The sequence below is a fragment of the Sceloporus undulatus genome, chromosome 7 (genome assembly GCF_019175285.1).
Source record: "Sceloporus undulatus isolate JIND9_A2432 ecotype Alabama chromosome 7, SceUnd_v1.1, whole genome shotgun sequence".
NCBI classification, from domain to species: domain Eukaryota; kingdom Metazoa; phylum Chordata; class Lepidosauria; order Squamata; family Phrynosomatidae; genus Sceloporus; species Sceloporus undulatus.
In genome coordinates, this window is record NC_056528.1 from 23,402,740 (window position 1) to 23,429,762 (window position 27,023).

General features: G+C 47.6%; 1 protein-coding gene across 1 annotated transcript in view; it reads right to left on the bottom strand.

The window, feature by feature from the left end:
• Positions 1 to 27,023, bottom strand: part of FBN3 (fibrillin 3) — a 77,916-nt gene that overhangs the window by 20,274 nt on the left and 30,619 nt on the right. The window contains 26 exon segments of the mRNA XM_042479013.1: positions 469 to 591; positions 1,060 to 1,185; positions 1,570 to 1,692; positions 2,253 to 2,375; positions 2,648 to 2,773; positions 3,448 to 3,573; positions 4,226 to 4,348; positions 4,957 to 5,082; positions 5,548 to 5,673; positions 6,083 to 6,211; positions 6,557 to 6,682; positions 8,258 to 8,485; positions 9,278 to 9,403; positions 10,199 to 10,249; positions 10,776 to 10,913; positions 11,696 to 11,815; positions 11,993 to 12,118; positions 12,408 to 12,533; positions 13,070 to 13,123; positions 13,918 to 14,193; positions 14,943 to 15,065; positions 15,681 to 15,806; positions 16,294 to 16,413; positions 18,390 to 18,533; positions 18,948 to 19,145; positions 19,344 to 19,496. Of these exon segments, the coding sequence (XP_042334947.1) occupies positions 469 to 591; positions 1,060 to 1,185; positions 1,570 to 1,692; positions 2,253 to 2,375; positions 2,648 to 2,773; positions 3,448 to 3,573; positions 4,226 to 4,348; positions 4,957 to 5,082; positions 5,548 to 5,673; positions 6,083 to 6,211; positions 6,557 to 6,682; positions 8,258 to 8,485; positions 9,278 to 9,403; positions 10,199 to 10,249; positions 10,776 to 10,913; positions 11,696 to 11,815; positions 11,993 to 12,118; positions 12,408 to 12,533; positions 13,070 to 13,123; positions 13,918 to 14,193; positions 14,943 to 15,065; positions 15,681 to 15,806; positions 16,294 to 16,413; positions 18,390 to 18,533; positions 18,948 to 19,145; positions 19,344 to 19,496 (3,486 nt within the window).

Consider the following 27,023-nt stretch of genomic DNA (forward strand, 5'->3'; position numbering starts at 1 on the left):
TGGTTCTGTTTTGTTTGGTTGGCATTGTTTGGAAGTTTGTGCGGCCCTCTCCTGGAAGGCCTTGGGGTAAGAAAGTGTCCCCTGGTTATCCTCCCACCCTACAATGAATAACAGCAACGTATTATTAATGTTGTTAAAGTAATTTTTCAGGCTCTGAAGGGGGATGTGTCAGAGGCAGCCAGGGAGAAAGCAAAGGTAGACTGGATCAGCTTTGAGAAGGGGTTTTGCATGCACAAGATGGACGATGGGGCTAGTTACCCGACTCTTGAAAGATAAACCCACCAAGTACCATCCATTCCAGCGCAGCCCACTAAAGACATTAGTCAACACCCCAGCAGCTCCCTGGACCCCACCCCCCCTTTTTTTTACAGTGGTTTGGGGAAACAGTTCTTTTTTTAAAATGTTCATGTACATAATAGCCCCGGGCTGTCTATCTGTCCTTTGGCTTCACCTGAATGCCTTGCTCACCTGTACAGTTGCCTCCGCTCCTGTCCAGCTCGTACCCATCATCGCAAGCACATCGGAACATCCCGGGCAGGTTCTGGCAGGTGCCAAACACACAGATGTTTTGGAAAGTGCATTCATCAATGTCTGTAAGGATGGGTGGGGGAATAGTCTGGGTGAAATCATGCGTGTGATTACCTCTTTCCTCAATATAGCTTCCACCGCAGCAATGTTCAAGATCTGTTATGGGGGAATTCTTCCTTCCCTCAAAAATTTCATCAATGAAACCCAGGATACATAGGGCCAAATAACATCAGAATGCAATGGAAGTGGCAAAAGTTATGGATAAGGAAGACAACACCAGCTAAGAAAGGTTGAAGCAGTTTGCTTTTGCCTGAGCTGGATGGGAAGGGCAAGATTCTGCTATAGAAGTTTGTGGGCATGGATAATCCTTAGTAGTGAGTACTAAATCCCACATCTCACCTTAGATACCAATCCAGCCTACAACCAACTTGCCACTCAGTTCTCATTCAACAACAGCATTAGAGGGAGGTAAGTTCCAACCTACTGAGTTCCAGCCCAGCTCAGTTTACCAACACTTGTCTCTCGCTCTACCTTGGCAGGCTTTGCTGTCCTCCGTTGGGTTGAAGCCCATTTCACATTCACAGCGATAGCCGCCGGGAGCATTCAGGCACTGTCCATTCTCACAGAGGTTGACATTGTCAGCACATTCGTCCACATCTAGGAAAGAGCACCACAAGGGGTTAGGTCAGTGTTTGGCCCTCAGGGATCTTTTTGTGGCCTCAAGGCCCAGTTAATTATTATTTAAAAAGCATTTTCCTCCCAAATGCCCCCCATCAAGGAAGGAGGGAGTAAAAAATCAGCTTCTGAGTCACTTCCTATTGGAGAAAAGACCTTTCCTGGGCCTAAAATAGCACCAAACCTGGTGAAATCTGGGGTCAAACATTGATAAAGGTTGTGGTGGTTGCAGTCCTCCAAGGTCCCTTAACCCTCTGGATCTCGGCAACTCAGGGAAGGTAAGGAGAGGTCCATTTTCCCCGGATGGGACCCACCCTCCAAGCCTCCTCCTCTGTCCCCTTCCCACCCACAACTCAGCCATCTTACCAGAGCAGGAGAACCCATCCCCATTGAACCCTTCCCGGCAGGCACAGCGGTACGATCCCGGGGTGTTGAGGCAGTTGGCATTCAGGTTGCAGCTGTGTGCCTCGGTGGCACATTCATCCAGGTCTGGGGGGAAATATCAAAGAGGGAAAAGCAGAGTAAGATGTGAGGAGAGAAAGCTGCTGGTCAAAAAGAAGACCCACTGCAGAGATCTGACTGATGGAAATCCTGCAGATTATCAGCACATGAGGAGGGCTGAACATGGGCCAAGACATGCGCAGGAGGACAACACGAGGTTTCCATTGTCCCTGCTCTTCAGCCACTTGGAGACTTACACTAAAGTGTATACCATTCTGTACCCATTCCCAGCTTGGGAAATCTGCTTTTGGGGGAGGACTACAACCTCCACAGCCAGGATATAGCTTTGCCAAGCTTTACAAAAGACTTGCTCCTGCTGGAGATGAAACCAGCTAGAAATGTTTTTAGGTCAATACAGCTGCCTCTAGTTTTGGTCTTTCCCTTGAGGTGACCCTGTAAGAATCACTATCATGAGAGTCTGGGCTTCATCACTGACCACTGGCAATGACCCTCAGGTGCTTGCTTCCTTAGGAGTCTGTTCCACAAAGGCTGGACACAAGAGCCCTGTTCAAAATAAAACAGAACAACTATTTTCCCCACTGGCTCACCGTTGCATTTCAAGCCATCGCCAAGCCAACCCATCCGACATTTGCAGCGAAAACTCCCAGGGATGTTGATGCATGAAGCATGCATGTCACAGTTGTGGGCTCCAATTTCACACTCATCAATATCTGTGGGAGAAGAGATGAATCCAGAATTAATACAATTCCTTTTAAAAGTTGGTTTTCAAATTGGAGGCACCAAATGGAGCCACTGGCGTGATTCCCTCTAGCAAGCTCTCCTCTTTCCTGCCCCACATCTCTGTGAGGCCGAGAGAGAAAGGAAGATGGAGAGAAGAAGAATGCTGGACGGATACAGTGTTACCAGGATCCTCTTCCTATGCTCTTAAAGACCTGCTGCCTGATTGGCTGAGCTCCTGTGATGCCATGGAAGGCTTCCTCACCTGTGCAGCCGGTCGTGCCCTTCTTGACGAAATAGCCCAGCTGGCAATGGCAGATGAAGGAACCCTTGGTGTTCTCACACTCGCCGTGCAGGCAAATGTTTGGGTTCAGGTCGCATTCGTTCACATCTGAAAAAGGGCCAGGGAGGAAAGGGACGCAATTCAGAAATGCTCCCTTCTTCCAAAACTGAGTGGCCCGCTACGTTCCTGGCCCCAGACGACTACAGATCCTGTAACGGCACAAGGCTCAGCAATACAGTCCTCGCTTTGCATACAGAAGGTCCTGAGTTCCATCAGTGACATCCTTAAATAGGGCAGGGAGAGACCCCTTGCCTGAAAACCTGGGGAGCTGCTGCCAGTCAGTGCAGGCAAGACTGAGCCACCTGGATAAAGCTTATCAGACTGCGTTCTTGTTCCTGTTGCAAACAGGTCAAGAGGACTGGAATCTTCCTTTATTTTCTAGACCAAAGCTCAGCATTAGATCCCTTGCTTTACCGCAGAAGGTCCTGAGTTCAGCTTCCAGCAGCATCTCCATATAGAGCTGAACTGAGATGGAGAGCAATACTGGACTGAGATGGAGAGCGCCCTGCTTCCCTCTAAGGCAGTTTCTTATCTGTCTCTTTAAATCAGACTAGAACCTTATATTTAGTGCAGTTCAGTGGAGGTTAATGAAAAAGCCCCAACTAAGACTGGACAAGATCCCAGCCTCTGAAAACCCCAAAGATTTGTGGCTGCTGGTCAATGTAGGAAATACTAAGGTGGATGCTGAGTGACTGGACCCATCCCCATAATCTGTGTCTTACCAATGCACATCTTCATATCCAGGGAAGCCATGAATCCGTCAAAGCAGAGGCACCGGTATTCGCCAGGGATGTTGGTACACTGGCCGCCATCACAGATGTCTGGGTTGTCTTCACACTCATCAATATCTGGATGGCAAAGAGGGGTGAAATGGGTTTCCAGCCCCCCGAGGAAGGGGTGAGGGTGGGCCACTCAGGACAGAAGAGAGGGACTTTTGCACATGAACCAACCAACACTCCAATTTTTCATTCCATCCCCTTACACTCCCAGGTTTTGTGACGAACTCCTATAAATCTCAAATTAAAATCCACAGCAGATTTGTTCCCTTCAAGACTTGGAAGGTGCTAGCTTATACCCTTCCATTGCCAACTGCCTGCAGCTGATACACAATATCTCACAACCGTTGACCACATGCTCAATCCCCGTTTGCACTTTTCTTGTGTGTGGGATTTTTATCCCTTATTTCTCCTCTATTTTTTAACCCTAACTCCACAAATCGTGCAGTTGCTCTTGCTCCTGTTGATAACCCTCTCATGTTTGAGCACAATGAAACTATGGCTACCTAACCACTAGAACTCACATCCCAGATATTAGTAATAGATGGGACAAGGTTATTATGGAGAAATCTGGCAGAGGGAAAGCACATTATAAATCTTTCAAAACTTAAGAGAATGCTTGATACGCCCGTATAATACCCTCCTGGCATTTGGGCTGTAACATTGGATGATATCAGAGAACTTCTAATAGTGGGACCAGAAACTGGTCGGCAAGCTTGCTCACCTGTACATGACCGCTTGTCTGGCATGAGCGCATATCCCTCACTGCAGCTGCATTCGTAGCTGCCCTCCGAATTGGCGCAGTGTGTATCGCAACCTCCGTTCATGATGGTACACTCGTCAATATCTACATGGGGAGGAATCAGGGTTGACTTGGTGGAAGCAATGCTACCATTGCAACTCGTTGCAGTTACAGTAGTAGTGACTTAAGGTATTCTTCCTTTTATTGGCCACTTTTCAATCCTGCATACATGGCTCTCTTTCACACTTAATCATCACAACAACCCTACAAGGGAGCTCAGTCTGAGAGGGAAATAGAGAGAATGGGGATCTCCTGCTCTTTTAGTGGGACCTGTAATAAAAATAAGTATTTCTCCAGCCAGACTCTTCAGGGATGCTCCATTCCATTCTTTCTTCCACATGGCTTCCCATTCAAATTAGCATTTTGTGGCCCACAGAGAATTCTCATTCCTCATCCAGCTGTTTTGGGTTTCCTCCATAATATATTTCCGCACTTCCGCAGATACTGGCATTCCCTCAAGTCTCCTTTTTGCACTTGGACGGCGCTGTTTTGGCTGCGGTTGAGCTGGGATGAACTCCAAACATTGGAAATCGAGGGAGTAGGGGAAATCTGTGCTCTGTGTAAGCTGGGGCAGACAAGTAGAAGCCCCCCATCCGCAATATTACAGAGAAGGGTGGCAGCCATAACCCAAGACAAGGGATCTGGAAGCTCACCAACGCAGCCTTGGCGATCTGGGGTACCCTGGAAGCCAGAGTCACAGGAGCACTGGTAGGTCCCAATGATGTTGACGCAGTGGCCGTTTCTGCACAAGTTGTCACTCAGGGAGCATTCGTTGATATCTGGGGAGAGGTGCAAGGATGGTGGTGGTGATATTAACAGCAACAAATGCCAGACCAATTATATGTATTTTTAATGAATATTTGTAGACCACTTCAGAGTGGCATACAACCATTAAAAACAGCAACCATACAGGACAGAAAATACAAGAATGTCCATACAAAAATGATTGTACATTGGACTACAAAGGGGAAACAACCAGGGAATTAAATCCACATGTTTCCCACATTCATCTAAAACTAATCTAAAGTGGGAGTGTGTCCAATTTCTCCGGGAAAGGTGTGTAGATAATGATTTGGAAAAGGATTTAGGGGGTCTACAAATCCCAGAAATGCATGGGAGTGAAAGTGACATCAAACTGCTATAATTGTGCATCATGGTCCCTTTTCACAAACATGTATGATTGCTCCTATTCAGTCTGAGTTATTAGTTCTAAAAGACAGGTGTTGCTATAGGTAAAGCCTTACCCACGCAGGCGTTGCCCTCTGCCATGAGTTCATGTCCCGGGGGGCAAAGGCACTCAAAGCTGCCCTCGGTGTTGACACAGACCCCTCCTCGGCACAGCAAAGGGTCTCTCTCGCATTCATCAATGTCTGAAAAAGAAAGGAGTTTACTGCTGGCAGAAGCAAGACTGGAAATCCATTGCTGCTGGGTTACATTTCTATCTTGTCTCTCCTGCAAAGAGCCCAAGGCAGGATGCATGTTCCTCTTCCTCGTCAGATGTGGAGGAAGACAGATCTACTCTCCCTGGACCGAATTTATTTCTAAGCGTCTTATAAATGTATCAAAGACAGCAGGAGAATTTCCCTTGGTTTTGTGCTGCTGGTGCCCCCAAACCCTTGAACAAACCAGTGCTCTCCAGACATGCTGGACCACAATCCGATCATCCCATAACCATCATAGCCACGGCTGGCTGGAAGTTGGGAGTTGTATGTACACATCTGGACAACGTACTGACATGCTCACAATGCAAGGGCTCCCTCCCGAAATCTGCCTTCTCACCCATACAGTTCTTCATCATCATGAATCCACTTTCGTAGCCGTCAAAACATTCACACTCAAAGCTCCCGGGTGTATTGACGCAGGCACCGTGGCCACACAGGTCCGGAGAGATCCGGCACTCATCGATGTCTGCAAGGAGGAAGAAAGGAGAGGAACTGAGGTCCTATAAACCAGTGCTGCTTCAGCAATTTGAAATGGGGCACCTGGAGGGTTATTATTCCCCAATGTACCATATTTTGTGCCCACAGATTACAACTGTTTTACTTTTTCCTGGAAACTTGCTTCAGCCAACAGGTTGCAGACAACCACTTTGAGCAGCACTGCTATAAACCACCAGGAATAGGCCTTTTAGTGGTATCAGACTACAAGGACCACCGACTATGACCCACTTGCTCACCCCTGCTGTACACTGGACTCAGTGGAGCTTATGTCTGAATCTGTAAGGGATGGGGCAGGTTCAGGTGCACCTCTTACCTGTACAGTTTCTCTCTTCGGCATCAAGCGCAAACCCACTGCTGCAAAGGCACCGGAAGCTCCCAATGGTGTTCCGGCACGTGCCATGGGTGCAGAGGCTGGAGAACACCTTGCATTCATTCACATCTGCAGAGAAGGCAAAAAGAAGGAGGCCCTGGATCTAATGAGGCTTTGTGCCAGAGAGAAAGGAGCAGAAGAAGACATGTTCTCAGTGGAGTGACAAAATCCCAGGGGAGCAAGGAGGCTTGTAGGACTTAGGCTGTTTTTCCATAGCTGTAACCTCACTTATCAATTGTATTTGTATTACTGTATTATTTTATTGATGTAAACCCGCCTCGATCCTTGGGAGAGGCAGGAAAAATAAATAAACGTTGTTGTTCTTGTTAGTATTATTGGGCAAATCCTCACTGAACAATTATCTGTTTCATACTACATTATCCAGCATGGCTCCCCACTAAGGAACCTTGGGATCTGTAGTTCTGGGAGTGCCTTGTAATTCAGCTGCATCAGGGGAATCCAGAGACAGTGACTTTCTTTCTGACGCTTTCACCTCCACTAAGGTAAAACAAAGTGAAACTGGCTATCATTGGCATATTTTACCTTTTATGGCATCTAAATTTGTCTCTGGAGGTGTCAGTACAGAGACTTCTCAAGAGACTCAAAGCATTCTGCTTAGAAAGGGGTTTGTTGCTTCACACAGGGCAGATCGGCAAATTTCTTCCCTTAATTAACATCTGTATTTGATGAAGAATCTTGCAAGCTTCAAAAGCTTGTATAATATATTTTGCACCTTTTAGTTGTACAAATAAAGGTATCATTATCATGTGTTTTTTGGATTTTCTTATATTTTGCGGCATGGTCAACACAGCAATCCCGAAACATATATGAAAGATTAAGTCAGTGGATTTCTGCTATGTAAACAGCAATCTGGGCTGTTTTCCTTAGGAATTGTAGTTTATTTAATCTGCTGCCTCCTCCCTACCCCAGCCCCCCAAATAAGATTATCTCAAGAAGGTTTTACGTGGGTGAGTTGATTTACTGAAAGTGCAAATTGAAACCTGACCCAATTCTGTTTTTCCACGAGAAGCTTAAAGAGCAGCACATCCATTGGGTTACAATCCAGCACATCTGGAGGACACTAACATGTTGGTTTTATGGCCAGGTGGGCAAAGGCAGGACTGGCAAGATCCACAATCTAATTTGGGGCAAGGAGGTTCACAATAGAGGATGGTTGCTCTGGGGCTGGGTGTGTGTGCGTTGATGGGTGAATCTGCTCTGGGCTTTAGTCAAGTTTAAAACAGCTGTCCAAGGTGCAGAACCTGTTGTCAGATAGAGCTGCCTTTACAGTTCAGGGTAAAACAGGGTGGGGAACGGGAAGGGAGTCAAGCCAAATCTCTTCCCTGCAGACCCAAAGCCTTGTGTTTCCAAGCCAGAAAATGAGTTGTTTTAAATAAACTGCTGAGTACAATCTATTATCAGACTTCATTCACAAATCTGAAAGGGCTCCCCTTCAGGGTCTGCTACCTGCCATCGCACAAGGCGTTTGTAATAGGAAGGAACTGCTGTCATCCCAAGATTTTTCTCAAAGGGGACATCTTGCAAAAGGGGACATCTTGCCTGGGAGCCTGTCTGAGTGCTTTTCCTGCGCATCAGGAAGCACAGCTGGGGCAGAGTCCACCCTGCTCCCTCTGCCCACCATACCTTTATAGAAAGGCCTGCCTGACAAGACATCCCCGCGGTTGGCAAATCCAGGTCCCCTGGGGCAAATGGCCTTGTATTCCGCCGAGCCGGGCTTGGGGCACTCCTCGCAGTCACTCCCCCAGGCTGCCCCCACAGAGCAGCAGCAAAGGTCGATGCGGTATTTGCCCGAGAGGGGCACCGCGCATTCGTCCTCCACCCACTTCATGTAGCACTGCTCCAGCCGGACATCTGGGGAGAAAAAAGTGAGGGGTCGGCAAGGGAAGATGAGAGAAGCACTAGCTCATACCTTCACCTGGGACTGGACATATACTCATTTGTGAGTACGAAAGCGAAGAGGTAGAAGGTTTAAGTTTGGTAAAAATTTCAGCTAGCTCAGAGACAGCAGCAGCAGCCAGTGTCCTTCATGTCAAAGGTCAGTGCAGCCACATTCTGGGTTTAACTCAGAATGTTAAAAGGAGGTGTACAAAGCAGCAATGAGGTGCGGTACTTTGGAAAGGTGCTTTAAGGCTTGGTCTGCTCAGGGGTTGCCTAGAATCACTTTTTCATAATAGTTTAACCAAAGCTGCACCATTCTTCAGGAACTGGTCAGGATAAAAAACCAACCTCGAAATTCAAACAAGCCACGTGTGGATGAAAGCGAAACCAACACATTCACAACACACCATGGCAACCTCTGGACACATCTTCCTGTTAAAAGTCTAACTGCCTTATTTGTAAAATTGTAGTCCTGTGGTGCTAGGGATGACGCTGACAGGGCTGAGCTAGTTGATCCTTTCTGGTCCCTTCCAACCTGATGATTCTGTTACTCTGAATGGACAGAAGGAAGAGAGATTTCCCAGGATTCTTTGGCAGATGCTGCAAATACTAAACCAGTCCACGCTTGTGGAGTAGACAGGCCCTAATGTTCAGTTACAGAGTCCAAAATATCTGTTACGCCAGCTTGAGGCTTGATGACCCCTCAGAAACATAGGAAGGGACCTCCATTTGCAGGCGTGCATTCACACCCTGCCACATCCTCACCCACACAAGTTCTGCCAGAGCCGTCCAGGGTCAGTCCTTCTGGACACTCGCATCGGAAGGAGCCTGCTGTGTTCACGCAGTGACCGTTGGGACAAACCCCCGGGAAAACCTCGCACTCGTTCACGTCTGAAGGAAGAGAAAACACTCTCAGGACTGGAAGGAATGGCTGTTGTTAGGCTTCATACTCTGCTAGCCAGCAAAGTCAGGCAAGAATCTTGGTTTGTCCTCCAATAAACCAAGGCTTTAAAAGTAAAATCTATCCATTTAAATAGAGCCCCCATACTAAGAGGTAGTCTACTGCAGAATAATTAATTGCTGGGGACAAATTACAGGGAAGTACGACTGTCTACATGCTTCCCAGAAGATGCTAGCCATCTGCTGTTGGAAAGAATACACAACATTTAATAAAACCCTAGATAAAACTTTGGCTGAGTCATAAATCAAAACAGAGACTGTAACCAAGAAATTAGAAGAAGACTCAGAAAGGCAGCCATGAAAGAATTTGGTAAGATCCTCAAGTGTAAAGATATATCAGTGAATACCAAAGCCAGAATCATTCATGCTATTGTATTTCCAGTTTCTGTGTGTGGCTTCTAGGATTCTTCCTAGAAGCCAGGAAGATTAAACTGAGACTGTGGTACTTTGGCGTGATGTGACCCAGAAAAGACAATAATGCTGGGGAAAGTAGAAGGCAGCAGCAAAAGAGGAAGATACAGGTGGATAGACTCAACCAAGGAAGCTAGTGTTGTTGCCCTGAGTTTGCAAGATGACTCCTTGGAGGTCTCTCATCCACAGGGTCACCATAAGCCAGGGCTGACCTGGTGGCCCAGCAGGCCTCCCTCAAGTCCTTAGGTTCTGCCTCAGCAGGAAAAGCAAGGAAACCCAACAGAGCCTGGGATCTCAGCCACAAAGAATCAATACCTTCACAAGAAACTCCCTTCATCCGTGCATAACCTCTGGGACAAGCAGTATCTGCGGAGAGTGAGAAGAAAGAGTTGAGAGATAAACCTTGAAACCTATAAGGGTTTCAGAGCATTCTGTGCTGGAACTGGGTCTAGTTCCAGGGCTCCCCAAGAGTCCTTCCAGAGCCCAACACTGGCACACATAACTGCTATAGCATAACTATGCTGGGATGATGATGATGATGATGATGATGATGATGATGATGATGCTTTATTTATATAGCACTAAAGATTTACCCAATGCTCTACATACAAACAATAAAATCAATAATAATGAAACCTGCCAATAGTGTACATTCTACAAAATACATATAAAACAAAAGACAATAATACAAGATAGAATTAGATAAAAATAAGCAGACAACAAATTAAAGAGATCAAATAACCCAACTCCCATTGCTGGACATATTATGGGGAACCTGGACTGGACTGCAGCCCTTCCAAACTGAAGCCAATGGCAAATGGGTTCCCAAGGGTTATGCAGTTTGGGCAAGACCTTCAGCTGGGGAGGTCAGGTAAGAGTGTCGGACACATACCAATCTCACAGCGTTCGCAGGGACTGCCCCAGGCAGCCCCAAGGGTGGCACAGCACTCCGACTTCAGGGTGGCCCCGTTGATGTTCACCTCACAGCGGCCTTCCTGGATGTTCAGCCAGCAGGTCCCCTTCATGCTGTCTAAGAAAGGAGAGACACAAGGTGAGGCCAGAAGGACACACACATCACTGTCATGCTGCAAGAGGGAGAGACTCCAGGTAATCTCTCCCCTTTGGGACATGAGTGGAAGAGTCAAAAATATCTTTTAAACTATGAAAGAGCTGCTCAAAAGTGGCATAGAATGCCTTGGAGGGCAGTAGGCTCTTCTTCTTTGTAGGCCTTTAAACAGGTGTGGGGTGGGCAGCTTTCAGAGTGCAATAATAACCAAGAAAACTCGGCAAAACCTCAAAAGCTATATGGAGAGAACTCAACACTCAATCTGGAACAGCCCAATTGTGCATCAAAATGTCTTCATAGTGGACACTGACCAACATTAAGTCCCAAATGTGAGATATAAATGGATACTACATTTCTGTAAAGTTAACTTTTGCTATTTCTCCCTTCACAAATCAAGCTTTTATTCTCTATTTTTTCTGAGCAATCCACCAGAGCCTCTCCAGGGAGCACCAGAGAGACAATCCTTCTGTCTCTTTCAGGATCTTGCTATTCTGGATACAGCAGCTCTGATCAGTATGGAGATTAGCTCTTTATTTGGCAATTTTGTGTTTTCTTCAATACAAATTGAAAGTATCCATAAAGGTTCTGAGAGAATAACATTTTGCATTGTCATGTGACTTAGGAAGTTCAGAATTTTGTTCCCAAAATCTGTAAACTTAGCACAAAAGACCCACACATGTTCCCAGGTACATATGCCTCCATGCTGTCACCACCTTTTTTGGAGGCTAAACTATTGGGCTCTTTACCAACACATATGGTGCCACCAGAATCCAGTTTGCTTCCCGGGGAGCATTCGCAGGCAAAGGATCCGGCGTTGTTCCGGCAGACGCCGTTCACACAAGGGTTGGATGTGCACTCGTTGATGTCTAGAAAGGAAAGAAAACACCTGTCGTCAGGGTCTTTCATAGGCCCCATCCAGAGAGGTTAGGGAACATGGCACTCACAATGCACCATCCCAAATCATCCCACCATCTCCTTGCCACCATTGTGATGAAGCAGAAAGATAAGAAGAAAACCCAGCCAAGAGCGGCTGGCTCCCTTGCCTTCACAAGTGTCTGTTTCTGTCCGGAAGACGAAGCCTTTAGGGCAACTGCAGCTGTAGCTTCCAGGCGTGTTGCGGCACAAGCCATTGTCGCAAAGGAGACGGTTGACGGCGCATTCATCCACATCTGGGGAAAGATACAGAAGAGTGAAGGACAGATGAGACCATGCATCTGGAAAAGAACTAGTGGGACCAGAACCACCCCTCTTTGACCCTGGGAATTTATAGGTATTGAGCCAAACATTCTATACTCGAAAGGATTAGAAACTTTAGAAATGCATCTGAAACCCCTGCCATAGGATTTTCCTGCAGTGCTATAAACTCTTGAGGATTAGTTGTAGATCTGAAATCTCTCAACAGCCATCAATCCTGTGCAATCCCATTGAACACTCTTATATCCCTAGGAAGCCACTCACCCACACAGTTCTTGCCAGTAGGGTCCGACTCGTAGCCCAGATTGCAGATGCAACGGTAACTCCCCCGAAGGTTCTCACACATGCCATTGGGGCAGATGTCGGGGTTCAAGGCGCATTCATTGATATCTGCATCAACAGGAAGGAATGGCATTTGGCCCATTAATCCAGCAAATTGGCATCTTGTAATTCCCTTCCTCTCACACTCATTAACAGTCTCTGCCTGAGCACTTTCACACACGTTCCACAAGTGTGCATGATGGAGAATCTTAAGGGTGGATGCATGGCCAGCATCTCCAATGGCTTTCTGTATCTACTTCCTAAATTACAAGAAAGGAAGGTTGCATAATAACGCTTCCAAAGTTGTGAAAATGTGTTTATCACAAATATAGGCACACTCCTCTCTCACACTCTTTTATTAAAATATGTATATTCCACCCCATGAACCAACATGGTGTAATGGTTTATAAGTGGATTAGGACACTGGGAGACCAGGGTTTGAATCTTCGCTGGGAAACCAATGGTTAACCCTGGGCAAGGCACTCTCTCTCAGCCTCAGAGTAAGGCAAAGGCAAATCCTCCCTGAACAAATATTGCCAAGAAAACCCTGTGATAGGGTAGTGAATCCAGCCCCAAAAGGTTGACGATACGTCTCCCAAACATACCTCTCCCATCGGCTGTGATACCAATCCCACTGCTGCACAGTGCTTGAAATTCAGCTGCAGGGTGAAAACGAGTAAAAAATGTGTCATTCAGTAGCCAACACATCACTGCTGTGTGAAAATGCACCATTGCCAATACAACCCGCCAGGCAGAATTTCTACGCCAGACTTGCAAACCTTACAGCTTTCTGAGTGAGGGCAAGTTCATGCCTGCGACCACAAAACTGAACAAGAATGGGAGATGTTTTGTGCATAAAAAGCCATGTGTTCCTCTCTGCATAGAAAAATCAGAACACTTCAAGATGTTTGTGGGCTGTCAGAAAATGGCACAAATATCTCTGCTCTATTATTCTTCTATACTGTCAGGAAACAATTATTCAACTGGGAAACAAATAGAATCTTCTTTCCACCCCAAGTTCTGAGACTTCTCCCTTCAGCTCAGAAAGGACCTGCTTTTTGCAAGGTTGTCCAAAAAGGAAACACTCCCCTCAGCTCAGTTTGGAAAGGACCTGATCTTTGTGAGCTTACTCAGCCAAAACCTGGTGAAAGCGTCTCTCAGTTTGGCTCAGAGTGGACCTCATATTTTGCCAAGCTGCTGCTGAGTGAGCTTTTGGAAAAGGTTGTCTCCGCTCTGTTTGGAATGGAGCTGCTACTTGCAAGCTAACTGGATGAGTGTTTGGGGAAATTCCCACTCAGATCAACTTGAGAGGGACACACTCTTTGGGAAAAAATGTCTGGACAGCCTTCCATGTGGGATCCCTTCGCATCAGGAACTGGGGAACTATGGAGCCAAAGAAGGATTTGGGCTACTGGAGGAGAGTCCTCTAGGAGTTTGGACAGCAAGGACTTACCTGAGTTCTTGGCAGGACAGGGGTGGCAGGGCTCTCCGAAACCGTGGTCTGGGTTGGCACAGCAGCACTCGGACTTAGTGACGGCCCCAGGGAAGGGCCGGGCACAGGTGCCCTTCTTAATGCCTCCATAGCAGGTGCTGCGGACATGGGTGTCCACGCAGACCCGTCCGTCCACCCCAATGGCCAGGCCCCCCAGGCACTCGCAGCGGAAGGAGCCCTCCATGTTGATGCACCAGCCATTCATACAGATGCCGGGGGTCTCACACTCATCGATGTCTGCCAGGAGGAGAGCACAGGAAAGAGAAACCCAAATGCTAGTTCACTCAGTTACTGGGTAGAGACATGACTCCTTAGAGACATTACTCCCTTCCACCTGCAACAACAGTCCTGTGAGGGAGACCAGGTTGAGGGGAGAAGACAGCACAGCTGCTGGGAGGTAATAAACAACATGGTTTTATTTGCTGTGAGTTACTTCTGCCTCCTCTTTCTCATGAGGATGTAATGAAGTTATGTTTCCAAAGTAGTATAAGGAGGCAAATGAGGGTTACTTTTCTTGTTGTGAAATAGGTTGGGAACTGCAGGACCCTCTGGATGTAGTTGGACTGCAACTCTCAGCATTCCTCAAAATTGGTTGTGGCTGTTGGGAGTCCTGACTATGGCCAGGGCATTCCTCCTAATGCCTATCTGCCGCCTTGCCAAAATCCACCTCCCTGCACTTGGGCCCAATGGCTCCATCTCTATCTTCTGTAGCAATGGTCAACTTGAGATGTTCAGGCATTCGATGCCAGTGTCCTCCCTTAAGTTCCTCTTCTCCAGGCACAGAATGTGGGAAAAATCTGAGAGGCCATCTACCCCAACCCTTATTCAGCGCAGGATCCTCTAACTCTTCCCTGGGCTAAAACATACTTAGCTCTTCCAGCTGTTCTCACAGGAACGGAAGATCAGGGGAACTGCAAGCCAAACAGCCTGCAAAGAGTCACACTTTCTCCCACCCAAAACCTCTGCCGTAATGGAGAAGGACCCACCAACACAGTAGCGTCCGTTGGGGGCCAGCACAAAACCCAGCTTGCAAATGCACTTGAAGCTCCCGTCCTCATTGATGCACATCCCATTGAGACACATGTTGGTCGTGGCACATTCATCGTGATCTGTAGGAAGGTTGAGAAGGAACTGGTCACAGGCGCACCTTCATTCTGTCCCTTTCCCCACCATAAAAAACTGAAATTAAATTTGAAATGGAATTGGGTCTGAAATTAAATCTCAACTATATCTCAAATTTCCTCTTTCCTTTTTGAAAATGCTTGGTAGTGTTTATCGCTTCTCGTGGCTCCTCCATCCTGCCCTCTCCCTCTACCTCAGGAACAGTGGGAAATTTAGTTTGAAAAACAATGTAATTTAAAGTTCAGTTTTGATTAAAACTTCTCTTTCCTTTTTAAACAGATTGGTGGAGTGACTGTGCCCTCTCATGGCTCCTTCTAAGTCATTTCTAACTTATGGTGACCCTAAGGCGATCCTATTGTGGACCACTCTACCCCAACACAGGGTTTCTTGGTTCAAAGGGGCTCCTAATTTGCCTTCTTCTGAGGCTGAGAGAGTGTCTGGCTTGCCCAAGGCCACATAGTGGGTCTCCATGGCTCAGAGGGGATTCAAACTCTGCTCTCCAGAGTCACAGTTTAACCCTCAAGCCACAATGCCACGCTGGGTCTCTCTGCATACTGCACACCTGCAGGCTAATTCCCACAAGCAACGGGGCAATTTTTTACCGGCACAGTTTTTCCCATCCGGGGTGATTTCGAAGCCGGCGTTGCAGATGCACTGGAAGCTCCCATCGGTGTTCACGCAGCGCCCGTTCCGGCACATCACTCCATTCATGATACACTCGTCGATATCTGGCAGGAGGAAAAGGAAAGACTTTTAATGCAGAGCCATTTCCAGTAACATCAATCCTTTTAGAGCAGATTCGAATGCCACCCTATTGCTTCTGGAACCTGGAAAATCTAACACTGTGGGGGCTAAAACTCTGAGAATGCTGGATGGGGATATTAGAAGTTATAGTAAAAAGATAGAAAAACCTTCAAGCTCTCATCCTGCCCTTCTCTCCACTTCATTTTTAGTTTTTGCTTTCTACAACTCCAGAATCCCTGGATTCTGACCTCCTTATTCAGGCTCCTCCAGGACCCAACCTTTGAAAAAGTTTTGTTTTGGCTGACAGCTTTCACAATCACTCAGTCGGCACAACCACTAGCCATGCTGCCGGGGGATTCTGGGAGTAGTAATCCTCAGGAAACTTTTATTTTTGTTGGCACTGGTGACAGCTTAGTCAAGAGAGCCACCGGGGCTATCAGTCGCCCAAGATGGAGAACGTCCTGCACTTACCAATGCAGGCCTGCTTGGTGGGGGTGCTCTGGAAGCCATCGTGGCACTTGCAATGGTAGGATCCGGGGGTGTTCACACAGTCGCCATGGAGGCAGGGGCTGCTGGAGCATTCATCCATGTCTGGGAAAGGGAGAGATCGCAGCTCTCAGCTGGAAACGATTCACACAATCACACACCTCCAACTGCCCCAGTTTCACATTCCCTTCCAGATCTGTGATTCAATGCTCCCGGACATTTCACAGATGAAAAGACAGACAATTTAGGAGAGACTGCAACAGTTTGCCTTTGCCTGAACCTGCTGGGAAGGGCAATGTTCTGCTCTGTATTCTCCCTTACTTTCCCCACTGAATTAATTAAATGCAAACTACTTTCCCACTTTGAACCCTCCTTGCAGCAACTGAAGTCAGCTGAGGACAAAGTAGGGGGAGGTTAGAGAAACCGAAGCGTTTTTAAAACTCATCTGAGGCTGAACTTGAACCTACTTATGAGAAACCTTATTTCTCTGTTACACAGATATCCTATCTTCCTCCCAATTTTATCCTCACAACCCAGCCAGGTAGGCCAGGTGGAGAATGACCTGCCCAACATCACAACTGGAGGGTCAAACCCGGAGCCCTGTTTCCTCCCAACAGCATCCCAGGTTTGGAGAGACTCCATATCTGGGGCTGGGATTTTATTCCCAGTCAATAAGCAAGCCAGGAAGGCTTTCCTATCCCCAAGGCCATTGCTTCCTACAGCGCTGTCAACTTGACTTTTTCACCTTTTACAACACCTCCTTGCAACTCAAATTAACTACCTTGCTGTCTCCAAATCGATCACCTTGGCCTGTTCTCACCCAAACTGCCCTAGGAGGGTGACTAAAATGGTGAAGGGTCTGGAAACCATGCCCTATAAGGAACACCTTACGGAGCTGGGTATGTTTAGCCTGGAGAAGAGAAGGTTAAGAGGTGATATGATAGCCCAGTTTAAATATTTGAAGGGATGTCATATTGAGGAGGGAACAAGCTTGTTTTCTGCTGCTCCAGAGACTAGACTGTGGAACAATGGATGCAAGCTGCAGGAAAAGAGATTCCACCTCAACATTAGGAGGAACTTCCTGAGAGTAAGGGCTGTTCGATAGTGGAACAAACTCCTTCCTCGGAGTATAATGGAGTCTCCTTCCTTAGAGGTCTTCAAACAGAGGCTGGATGGCCATCTGTCGGGAATGCTTTGATTTAATTTTCCTGCATGGCAAGGGGTTGGACTGGATGGCCCTTGTGGTCTCTTCCAACTCTATCATTCTATGAATCTATGATCAGACCTTAATCTCATGCCTGTCCCGAGACAAATCGCCCCAGAGAGCTTTGGGCGCCAACAAATTGATGGGGACAAGGCTGCCGGCGATGAAGGAAAAGTCTTGGCCAAGGGAGGGTGGCACTTAAATCTCTCCCAAGGAAAGCACCGTTTCCCCTTGGCGGCTGAGTCACACACCAGCGAGATGGAAATGGGGATATTATTCAGCGTCCGTGAGCAAATAGCTGATGGAATTATATGTATTTTATACCATTTCTCTCTGTGTTTATACCTCCGAGACCCATAATTTCTTGCAGACCTCTCTTCCTTTCACACACACATTACTGCACTGGAAATATTCCAATTCCTTTCTGTCCCTTTTTCACCAGACCTTTCCCCTCTCGAACCTCCCTTCCCTTCTCCTTCAAATCAATGGCATCCAGTGGGTCACTGGGGGGCAGAAAACAAGCGCCGAGTTTTAGCCCAAACTAGATGACCACTGTGTGCACACACACACACACACACACACACACACACACGCGTATATATTAGTATGAATCCCAGTTTCAGGGAAAAGGTAAATATAAAAATATATATAAAGATAAGGAAGAGGATGAGGAGATGAGGAGGAAAAATATCCTCACCTTCAGATCCATCTTTCACCTGGAAACAAGGCTGAAAAAAACACTGTTTATTTGTTCATTCTTGCACTGAGAGAAGAGACAGACCAAGATTTGCACAAAGAACATACTCTTGGCTCCAGTGTGGCTAGGATGGGCCACCAGAGGCCTAGTCCAGGTAGCCAATGCTCTTCCCCTGCTTACCAATGCACTCCCCCCGGACATCTTGCTTGTATCCCATGTTGCACTCGCAGCGATAGCTGGACGGAGTGGGGATGCAGCGGCCGTTCAAACAGAGGTTGGTGAAGTGCTTGCAGATGTCGATCGTCTGGTTCAGAGTGGCTGTGCCTGAAACAAACCCAAAATTAGCCTCGGAAGAGCGGTTTGGGAGAGGGCTTCAAGGCAGGGCTGGAGGATGCACAAGAGCCCCTGCTTGTATGCAGAAGGACCTGGGTTCAAACCCTGGCAAATCCAGCTAGGCCTGGGAAAAGGAACACCTGAGCTGGATCCCCAGCTGGACACTGCTGCCGGAGAGTGTAGGCTATACTGAGCTACACTGGTGTGCCTTGCTACACGGCAGGTTCCTGTTCAATTGATTCAGGACCACAAGGCCTAAGGGGATCTGATTTAATTCAATCTCCAGACAGGGCTGGGAAAGAGCCCTGCATCTGAAGCCCTGGAGAGCTGCTGCTGCCAGGCAATGCTGGGCTAGGCAGACCTCTGATTTCAAGCTTCCTAACCTTAGTGCTTTTCTTCACTTACCGATGCTGGAGCTGCCTGGTCCCATGCCAGGGAGCCCAGGGATCCCGCCTTGCCCATTTGCTCCATTAGGTCCAAAGCCCCCGGGGCTGCTGATGCCCGGCCCGGCTCCGTTCGGCCCAAAGCCAGGGACCCCTGGGAAGGTGCTGGGGAAACCTGGAACCACCGGGAGCCCCTCAATGCACAGCCGACGGTATTCGTCTGGAAAAACCAAGACAACAATGCCCATGTTCCTCAGTCACAGGTTTAACAGAAAACCAGGAGTGTGTCCACACGGCATCCTCTTTACAGCACTGACATCCCTCTTGGGTCACCCAGGTCAGGGCTCCCCTTTTATCCCTAGTGACGCAGGGGGGCATCCAGAGATCCTGAGCCTTCCCTTTTTGGGGGCTCACTCACCTGACCCTCTGACAGGGCACATCTCGGGGATCTGACCGATGGCCCAGCAGCGTCCAGAGTCGCAACAACACTGCATCTTGGTGTACTGTCCAGGCAACTCCCCTGCGCACCGTCCTCCGATCAGTGCCGAGAAGCAGGTCCCAATCCGTTGGTCTGGAAGGAGAAAGCAGAAGGGAGGAGGTGAACCAGAAAGAACTTTGGGGAGGGGGTCTATTGAATCTCGGTCCAATAAAGAAGGTTGCTCCAAGATAATGAAATATTGGCTCTGGATCCACTTCTTAGTCAGTATTGGTAATTGTAGTTGTAGTGGTTGTTGTGTGCCTTCAAGTTAAGTTCTGGTGTTTTCTGGGCAAGATTTGTTCAGAGAGGGTTTCTCACCACTATCTTCCTCTGAGGCTGAGAGAGTGTAACTTGTCCAAGGTCCCCCAGTGGGTTTCCATGGCTGAGCAGGGATTCAAACCCTGGTCTCTAGAGTCCTAGTCCAGCACTCAAACCACACTGGCTCTCCACCGAACTATTAGCAATATTAAAACGACTTAAAACATAAGCTTTATTTTAACAAGATTTTAAAAGCAGTTTAAAAGAAACACCAGAGTACCCTCTTACAGGCTCTTTTCTTGAAAACTTTCAGTTCCAGAAGTTTACCAGAATAAAAAAGTATTTGCCTGCCAACAGAAGGAGAGGGCTATCTTGGTCTCCCTGGGAAGTGAGTTCAGGAGTCTAGGGGCATCCACCAAGAAGGCCCTTTCTCGCATCACCAGCAACCCTCCTTGTGACGGTGATTTTGGGGACTGAGAGGAGGGTCCTCCTGTTGATCTCAGGGTCTGGGCCGCCTCTATATGAGGAGAGACTGGCTTTCTGATAGCTTAGACCTAAGCCATATAGGGATTTATAGGTCATAACTCTGAGCACAGTTCATGGCCAGTCGCTCCCTTTCCACAGCCAAAAAATGTCCTCACAGCCCCCAAAGCATTTCCAGGAATCCAACAGACTCCACCGTTACAAGATGGAAGTAACCTATTGCAAGGAGGGAACAGTCCAACTGAAACCCACTCCCTTAAACACACAAACACACATACATCCAACTTGCGTGGCAAAGAAGCTGGAGAGAAAAGAAAACCAAGCGCATGGAATGCAGAGGCCACAATGTCTGGAAAGTAATTGCTGTTAATTGTGCCATTTTGGCCAGGTCCCTGCTGCCCCCCAAGAAGGCCACCCTCCCACTCCTCCAGCAAGGGCCTCCTTTCATCCTCAGTCTCTGGGTCGCAATTAAGGCCTTGCTCAGGATGTGGTCTTGCAGGGCAAGAGGGGCTGGGAAGGAGCGCCAAGGGGCACATGAACACATCAGCCTGGCATCTCCCTCTCCCTTCCTTCAATGCCTTCTAGGAACCAGGCCTTGAGCACCAGACCAACTGCGCACAAAGTACTTGTCGCAGAGCATCTCTTGGATTGCTCAAAGTCCTCCCTACAGAGTCTAGACCTCAAACAGAGCAAGGGATGAAGCCAAACAGTCCCTGCGTCATACCAGGCAGTGCCTTTGGGGTAGGAGGGCACTGAATAGTGGGCCAGGGAAATACATTTCCATGCATGCAGAAAGCTAGCCCTTCTGGCTTTGGGGTGGGTGGGCACTGAATGGTGGGCTAGGGAAATACATTTCCATGCATGTAGAAAGCTAGCCCTTCTGTCAGGGCCCTGGCACCCTGGTTTTCTATACTGCAGGGCACTTTGTCTTCTCCAGCCCTAAAGGGCCACGCTGGCATTTCATAAGTTCAGGTCTAAGAGAGAACAAGAGAGAAGTCTGTGATGAGAGTTACAGTCCAACGTATCTGCAAGGGGCACCAGGTTGGGGAAGGTGCGACTGCTTCTCATGTTCTAATGACCTCCAAGATGACTCTCTGCCTTTCTGCAGCCATTTTGGGTTGGGGGGCAGGAGATGAAAGGAGGGAGGAAGGGGACAGTAAGAGCTCCTCTTGGTCCTTCTTAACTCTGACGTTGCCTCCTTTTGATTAAACTCAGATGTCTCCCTCAAATTCCTGCAGCTGCCTGTTGATTCTCTGTACGAAATTAAGGTCACTGACTTCATTTCAGCCAGCGGCTCAGTCAGTCAGACCCAAGCCTCTCCAAGGGAGGCATCTAGGAGAATAAACAGTCTCTTTGAACCCATGGCCTCTGGGCGGAACCACCTGAGCCTGCCATGGGCACAGCGAGCAAAGTGCACCCAACGTCTTCCCAACCCATCCCCAGATTTTGCAATTTTCTATAATAAATCTCTCTGAAAGCCCAGACAGATGGACCCAAGAGCAGAGGAGAGATGGTTGACATAGTTTAAAAAGAAAACAAACCCACTGGGAAAGGCAAAGAGGATCTCTCAATTGCCAGCCATGGAGAATCCAGATGTTGTTGGGACTGCTGCTTCCAGAATCCCCTCACCCTTAGCCAAGTTGGCTGGGGCTTCTGGGAGTTGGAGTCGAAGAACATCTGGAGCCCAGCTAAGAAGCAGCACTCTGGATGGAATACATACAGCCTCCAGGTAGTTCTGTACTTTCTCTGCAGTTGCATGGCATCCCTTCTCTCTGTCTCTCTCAGCCCTGGCACAGTTTGGCAGGACACAACGGTTGCAAAAAGGAAACACACACACACACACACAACCCCAGGGAAGGGAGGTCACAGTAGTGCCAACTACCAATTCAATCAGAAACAGTGGAGCTTCCAGTGGAATTGGAGCTGGGAAGGGAAGGGTTAAAGGCCCACCTTCCATCTGCTGCAGTCTAATTTTCCAATTAAAAGAAAAAGTCAAGCACCATCAATTCAAGGGGCACTGGACCTCAAACCAAGTTCAGCCCCATGAGTTTGGGATATGAAGGCATCCATGAAAGAGGAAGGGGCAGATCCCACTCTTGTAATTTTGGGGCCCTTCGGTCTCCAATGAGTGGAGATTTGAACCCTTCCCTCCCAGAATCCTAGTCCCACGCTCAGACCTTGGTGCTAGGTGGGCTCTCTGTACTGTTTGCAACACAAAACAATAGCATCCCAAACCCCAGAAAGTGAATCATTTTTGTCTGTTTCAGAACATCCACATTCAATTCGTTCAATCATTTCCGCAGGCTGCCTTTGTTATGTGCGGACAGTGCAAATGGTTGCACATTCTATTGCGCAGCGTTGCCATTCAACACAAGGACCCTGCAGCACAATTAGTGTGCGAGTCCAAGTGGGGGGACTTTAAATGCTATGCCCTTCTGGCATGGCAGCTTGGTCTTGACCTTCAATAGATGGGTTTCTTTTTGCCAAAGGAGCAAAGGAACAATTCTGTCACATAAAAAGGTGGAGGAAGAAGGAATCCTATGGAAATGCTCCTGTCAAACGCACATGCCCAAAGATGAAAGAAGGGAGATGGAAATAATTTGGAACTCAAGAATTGCTGATGAGAAGCTGGGAAGCATGGCAACTTAGTCTTCTGCAAACACACGCAGAGGAGACACCAGCCTTACATTTTTCTCAATCTTTCTTTCTTTTAAATAGTTGCAATATAACTTATTTCCTGCTTGGAGTGGAAATAGCCCCATCCACACCTGGCAAGTCTCAGACCGCTCCTAGCAACGCCTCAATGTTTTGAGTGGGGGGGTTTCATTCAGTAACAGCATTGGCGTTTGTTTTTGAAAGCCCACCCTCCTCTTGCCGTGAAGCCTAGCAGATGCCAGGGAGACTCCGATGGATGCACTCAGCATCACCGCCGAGGAAGTCTCACTCCCATCCCTTGGAACAAAGGGACTTTTCAGGAGGCAGCGCATAGCAATTCGTAATCTGAGGACCCACTGGGGCGCCGCTCTCCTTCCTTGCCAGCAAAAATATTGTCCATCCCAGAGAGTGACGGCCCATGTTCGCCAGGGGGAAAGCGGGCCTGGCGCATGACGTCTTGGTCGGAGGAGCAAGGGGTCCTCTGGGAGCACTGAGTTATTTTTAAAAGCCGGGTTCCCTAATTAAATTTGCTCGGCATGTTTGAGAAAAAACTCTTGGCAGCCCTGAAAGGACTTCAGTGTCAGTCGGTATGCCTCATCCTGAAACATGCGCACACACATGCTCACAACCCCAGCTCTTCCACACAGACACAACCATTAGGAGATGATGCATATGTCCCCACCTGGTCAGGGCTTGGACGCAATGCTTTCCCGGCTGCCTGGAAGGAATTACGTCTTCCCCCAACACAAGGAGCACAAGCTGAGTAACTTAATAAGCTGGAGAATGCTTTTTAGGGAGGGAGTGGCACATGACAGTTTCTGCTGGCTTTTGGGTTGCATTTTTAATTGCATTTTTGCTTATTGACCTGACTGACCCTAAGTTGTTTTCTTAAGAACGTCGCAGCTATCGACCTTATACTGTTAACATTGGTGCATTACTTTGGGGTTTGGGGCAGTGGAAAAACAAGGCACCCCAAGGGTTCTTCTTTTAAAAGTTACTTTCCAAGCTGTACATCTGCTTTCTGTTTTTTGGGGGGAGAGGACTGAAGTTCAAACTGCAGACACACAAAGCAGCAGCTAAGCTGAACCAGAGCTTGGACAGAATGCGCTAGAAGGTTTCAATGGTTTTTAAAAAATGTTTTAAGTTTTGAATTATTTAAACTTGTTTTATTGTAAGCCATTCAGAGATCTCATGATGTAGGATGGGAGAGAAACAGTGCAGCAGTCATGGCAATCTATAAAACGAATTAGTGCAAATAGTTTAAATAAGCGGCAAGGCAATGGTCTGCAATGAATTGATAGACAGGGACAATGGGAGTGTGCATCTGGGTTTGTATACACAGCACGATATATCTATATCTATATACAAACATGCACAGCTATGTGTAGGTTTTGTTCTCTGTATAACTGAAATAGCATATTAATTTTGTAACTGTGAAACCCCAATGGCAATGAATTGCTTGGGCAGGCATACTTTTTTGTGGGTTTTTTTTCGCGCTTTGTGGCCATGTTCTAGAAGAATTTATTCCTGACGTTTCGCCCGCATCTGTGGCTTTGGCATCTTCAAATCTTCTCTGAAGGTGCCAGCCACAGATGCAGGCGAAAAGTCAGGAATAAATTATTCTAGAACACAGCCACAGAGCCTGAAAAACCCAGAAAAACCTATGTACTTGATTGGATTTTGTTTAATAGCTACCCCATCCATTTTCCTTTCAGAGTTCCTTCTCAAGCTCAGCTGCAGTTAGTCTCAGAGATCCCTTTGCACACCAAAACAAACTATCATGGCTCTGTCTTCTAAGTTCTGTATTCGATTGCTGCTTTAGGAGCATAGCAGTCGCTCAGTGGTCAAGTGCGCGCTTTGCGTGGATATGTCCCAAGGTTCAACTGGGAGGAGCTGGTTTGGTTCACCTAGACTGGTGCTGTCTACACACTGAGGGTCGGCAAATGCGCAGGGGCCACCTGGCAACCCCCCTCCGGAAGCACACCAAAATACCTCCATTTTGCTTCAGAGCCCCAATCAAAATGGTGGCAGAAAGTGAAGATATGCACATAGCTGGAGGAAGGGACAGGAGGCTGAGGCTGTAGTCCCCAGGAGAAACTCTTCTAATTTCTGGTGACAAGGGATGATGATGAGGAGGAGAGACTGGGTTCACTGAGAGATAGTTCAGTATGTCAACCTCCCCCTGCATTTCAATGCATTTTGATAAAGTGATTTCTCCTTTTTTACCCCTGAGCGTATTCACAATACTTTCCCAAATGAGATTTGGAACCGTTTAAATGTCTCCACAGATACACACACACACACACCCAGCGTTTCCCATCTGAAGCAAAATATCCTACATTTCCCAAAGTCCCTTTCCCTCCCTCTGCTAACTTGCCAGCCTAAAAATAAACCATATTTCTGTTTCTCTCATGGAAACCTATCACAAGCCAGTGACAGGCCAGTCGGTTTCAGGCAAAGCTTGGGAAAGTTCCTTTTGGGGGGACTCCAGCTCCCAGCATCCCCCAACCCAAGGAACGTTTCCAAACTCCAGTTGCACAAGGTTTTATGGGATCCTGTTGCCTGCAGACTGTCGGCAAAAAGAGGGACCATCTCTTTGGAAAACCAAACCCCTTTGAAGGCCTTGTTGCAGAGAAACAAGAGAAATGGCTGAGAAAGGAGGGGGAAAGCTCTCAAATCTCCTGAAGGTGTGGAGGAAGAAAAAGAAACAGCTGTGAAACGTGCTTTCTCTCCCCTAGACCATGAGGAATTTGCTCACTTTTTCCAGATGAGAAAAAAGCAGGCAAAGACTCACATCCTGCCCTGAAAAAGGGGAGAGGAAAGTCAGTTCTCTGCTGGAGAGAAGCCCTCGAGGGGCTACCTTTTTATCACCAAAGAGATGGAAGGGGTTTTTAATACTTTGGTTTGCAATGTCAGACTTCCTTTAGTCTGTTTTAATAGCTCTGCCCTTGCTAAAACACCCTTGAGAGGTGGCCATCCAAGGTGCATTTAGGGTGCCAGGCTTCAGGGCCAGGAGAGGGACGGCTTGCTCTTCCAACCCTCTCTAACAATTGGGCCTCCCCACTCAGTTTCCAGCTCAAGACTGGCCAGGGACAGGTATATATTTCACAGATACTGCAACATTTCACAGATGAACATGTGTGGACACATGCGTGGACAGCGCAGTCAAGATGGCAAGGGTTATTGCAAGCTAGGAGAGGCTGTGGCAGTTTGCTTTTGCCTGAACTGACAGGGAAGGGCAGTATCAACACTTTGAAACAGTCCCTGATAAATACAACAGGAGAATTTAAATGGGAGAAAAGTGCATTAAATAAACCACCAGGGCAAAAATGTCTAAAAGAAAAGCTAAAATAGTTATAAACCCTGTTCCTATACAGTTTAGGAAGCACTAAGAGGCCCCAATGGCTTTAATTAAAAGTCATATTTTAACCCAGCACCTATTAATGAGTTACATTTAGACAGCCCCATTCTCTTTTTCTTTAAACAGCAACAACAAGCCAACAAGGTTAAACTTTGGATCCAAAAGAGCCTCTCAAGGAAAACAACGGGAGAAATGAGGAAGCCACAACAAGCGGCATTTCACATTAGGACCTCCATGAGAATGGGGTGGCGGCGGAGGTAAACCAATGGGGAATCCATGCGTGCCACGTTCCCTCAAGCAAGACTTAAGGAAGGAGAAAATTAACTCCGTTTGTTGTGCCTGGGATTGCCAAGTCACCAGAAATGGAGCTGGGATGAAAGAGGAGTCAAACCGCATGCCTTTACTTCTCCTGGGATCTCAGGAACATTGTGATCCACAGGGAAGAGCAGAGGAAGGTTTCCACTCCTGGAAGATGTGCCAAGTGGATGCTTCCCTTGGCCAAGATGCTCTCGTTGAGGCACAGAGTGACCCCTCTTTGTCCAGGTGGACTGGTTTCAGGAGGGCTGGGTGACCATTGGAGGCGGTGGGCACACTGCCCCCTCAGAATAACTTGGAGGGCCATGCTCCATGTCAGAACCCTCTTCCCATGCAAATAAATCACTTTTTGTCCCCAAGTCCCTCTTGGGAGCGTGGGAGCCATTTTGACCATGTTTATTCCAGGAGAGGCCTTTTCTGATAACAGGACGAGACCAGAAGTCATGTCTTCTTCATTTCTAGTTTTTAAAGAAGTCCTCTCTTGGGCTTAAAATGCCCAGGGGCAGGGTAATAGGTCAAAAATGCCCCATGTGCCCCAGAGAGCATTT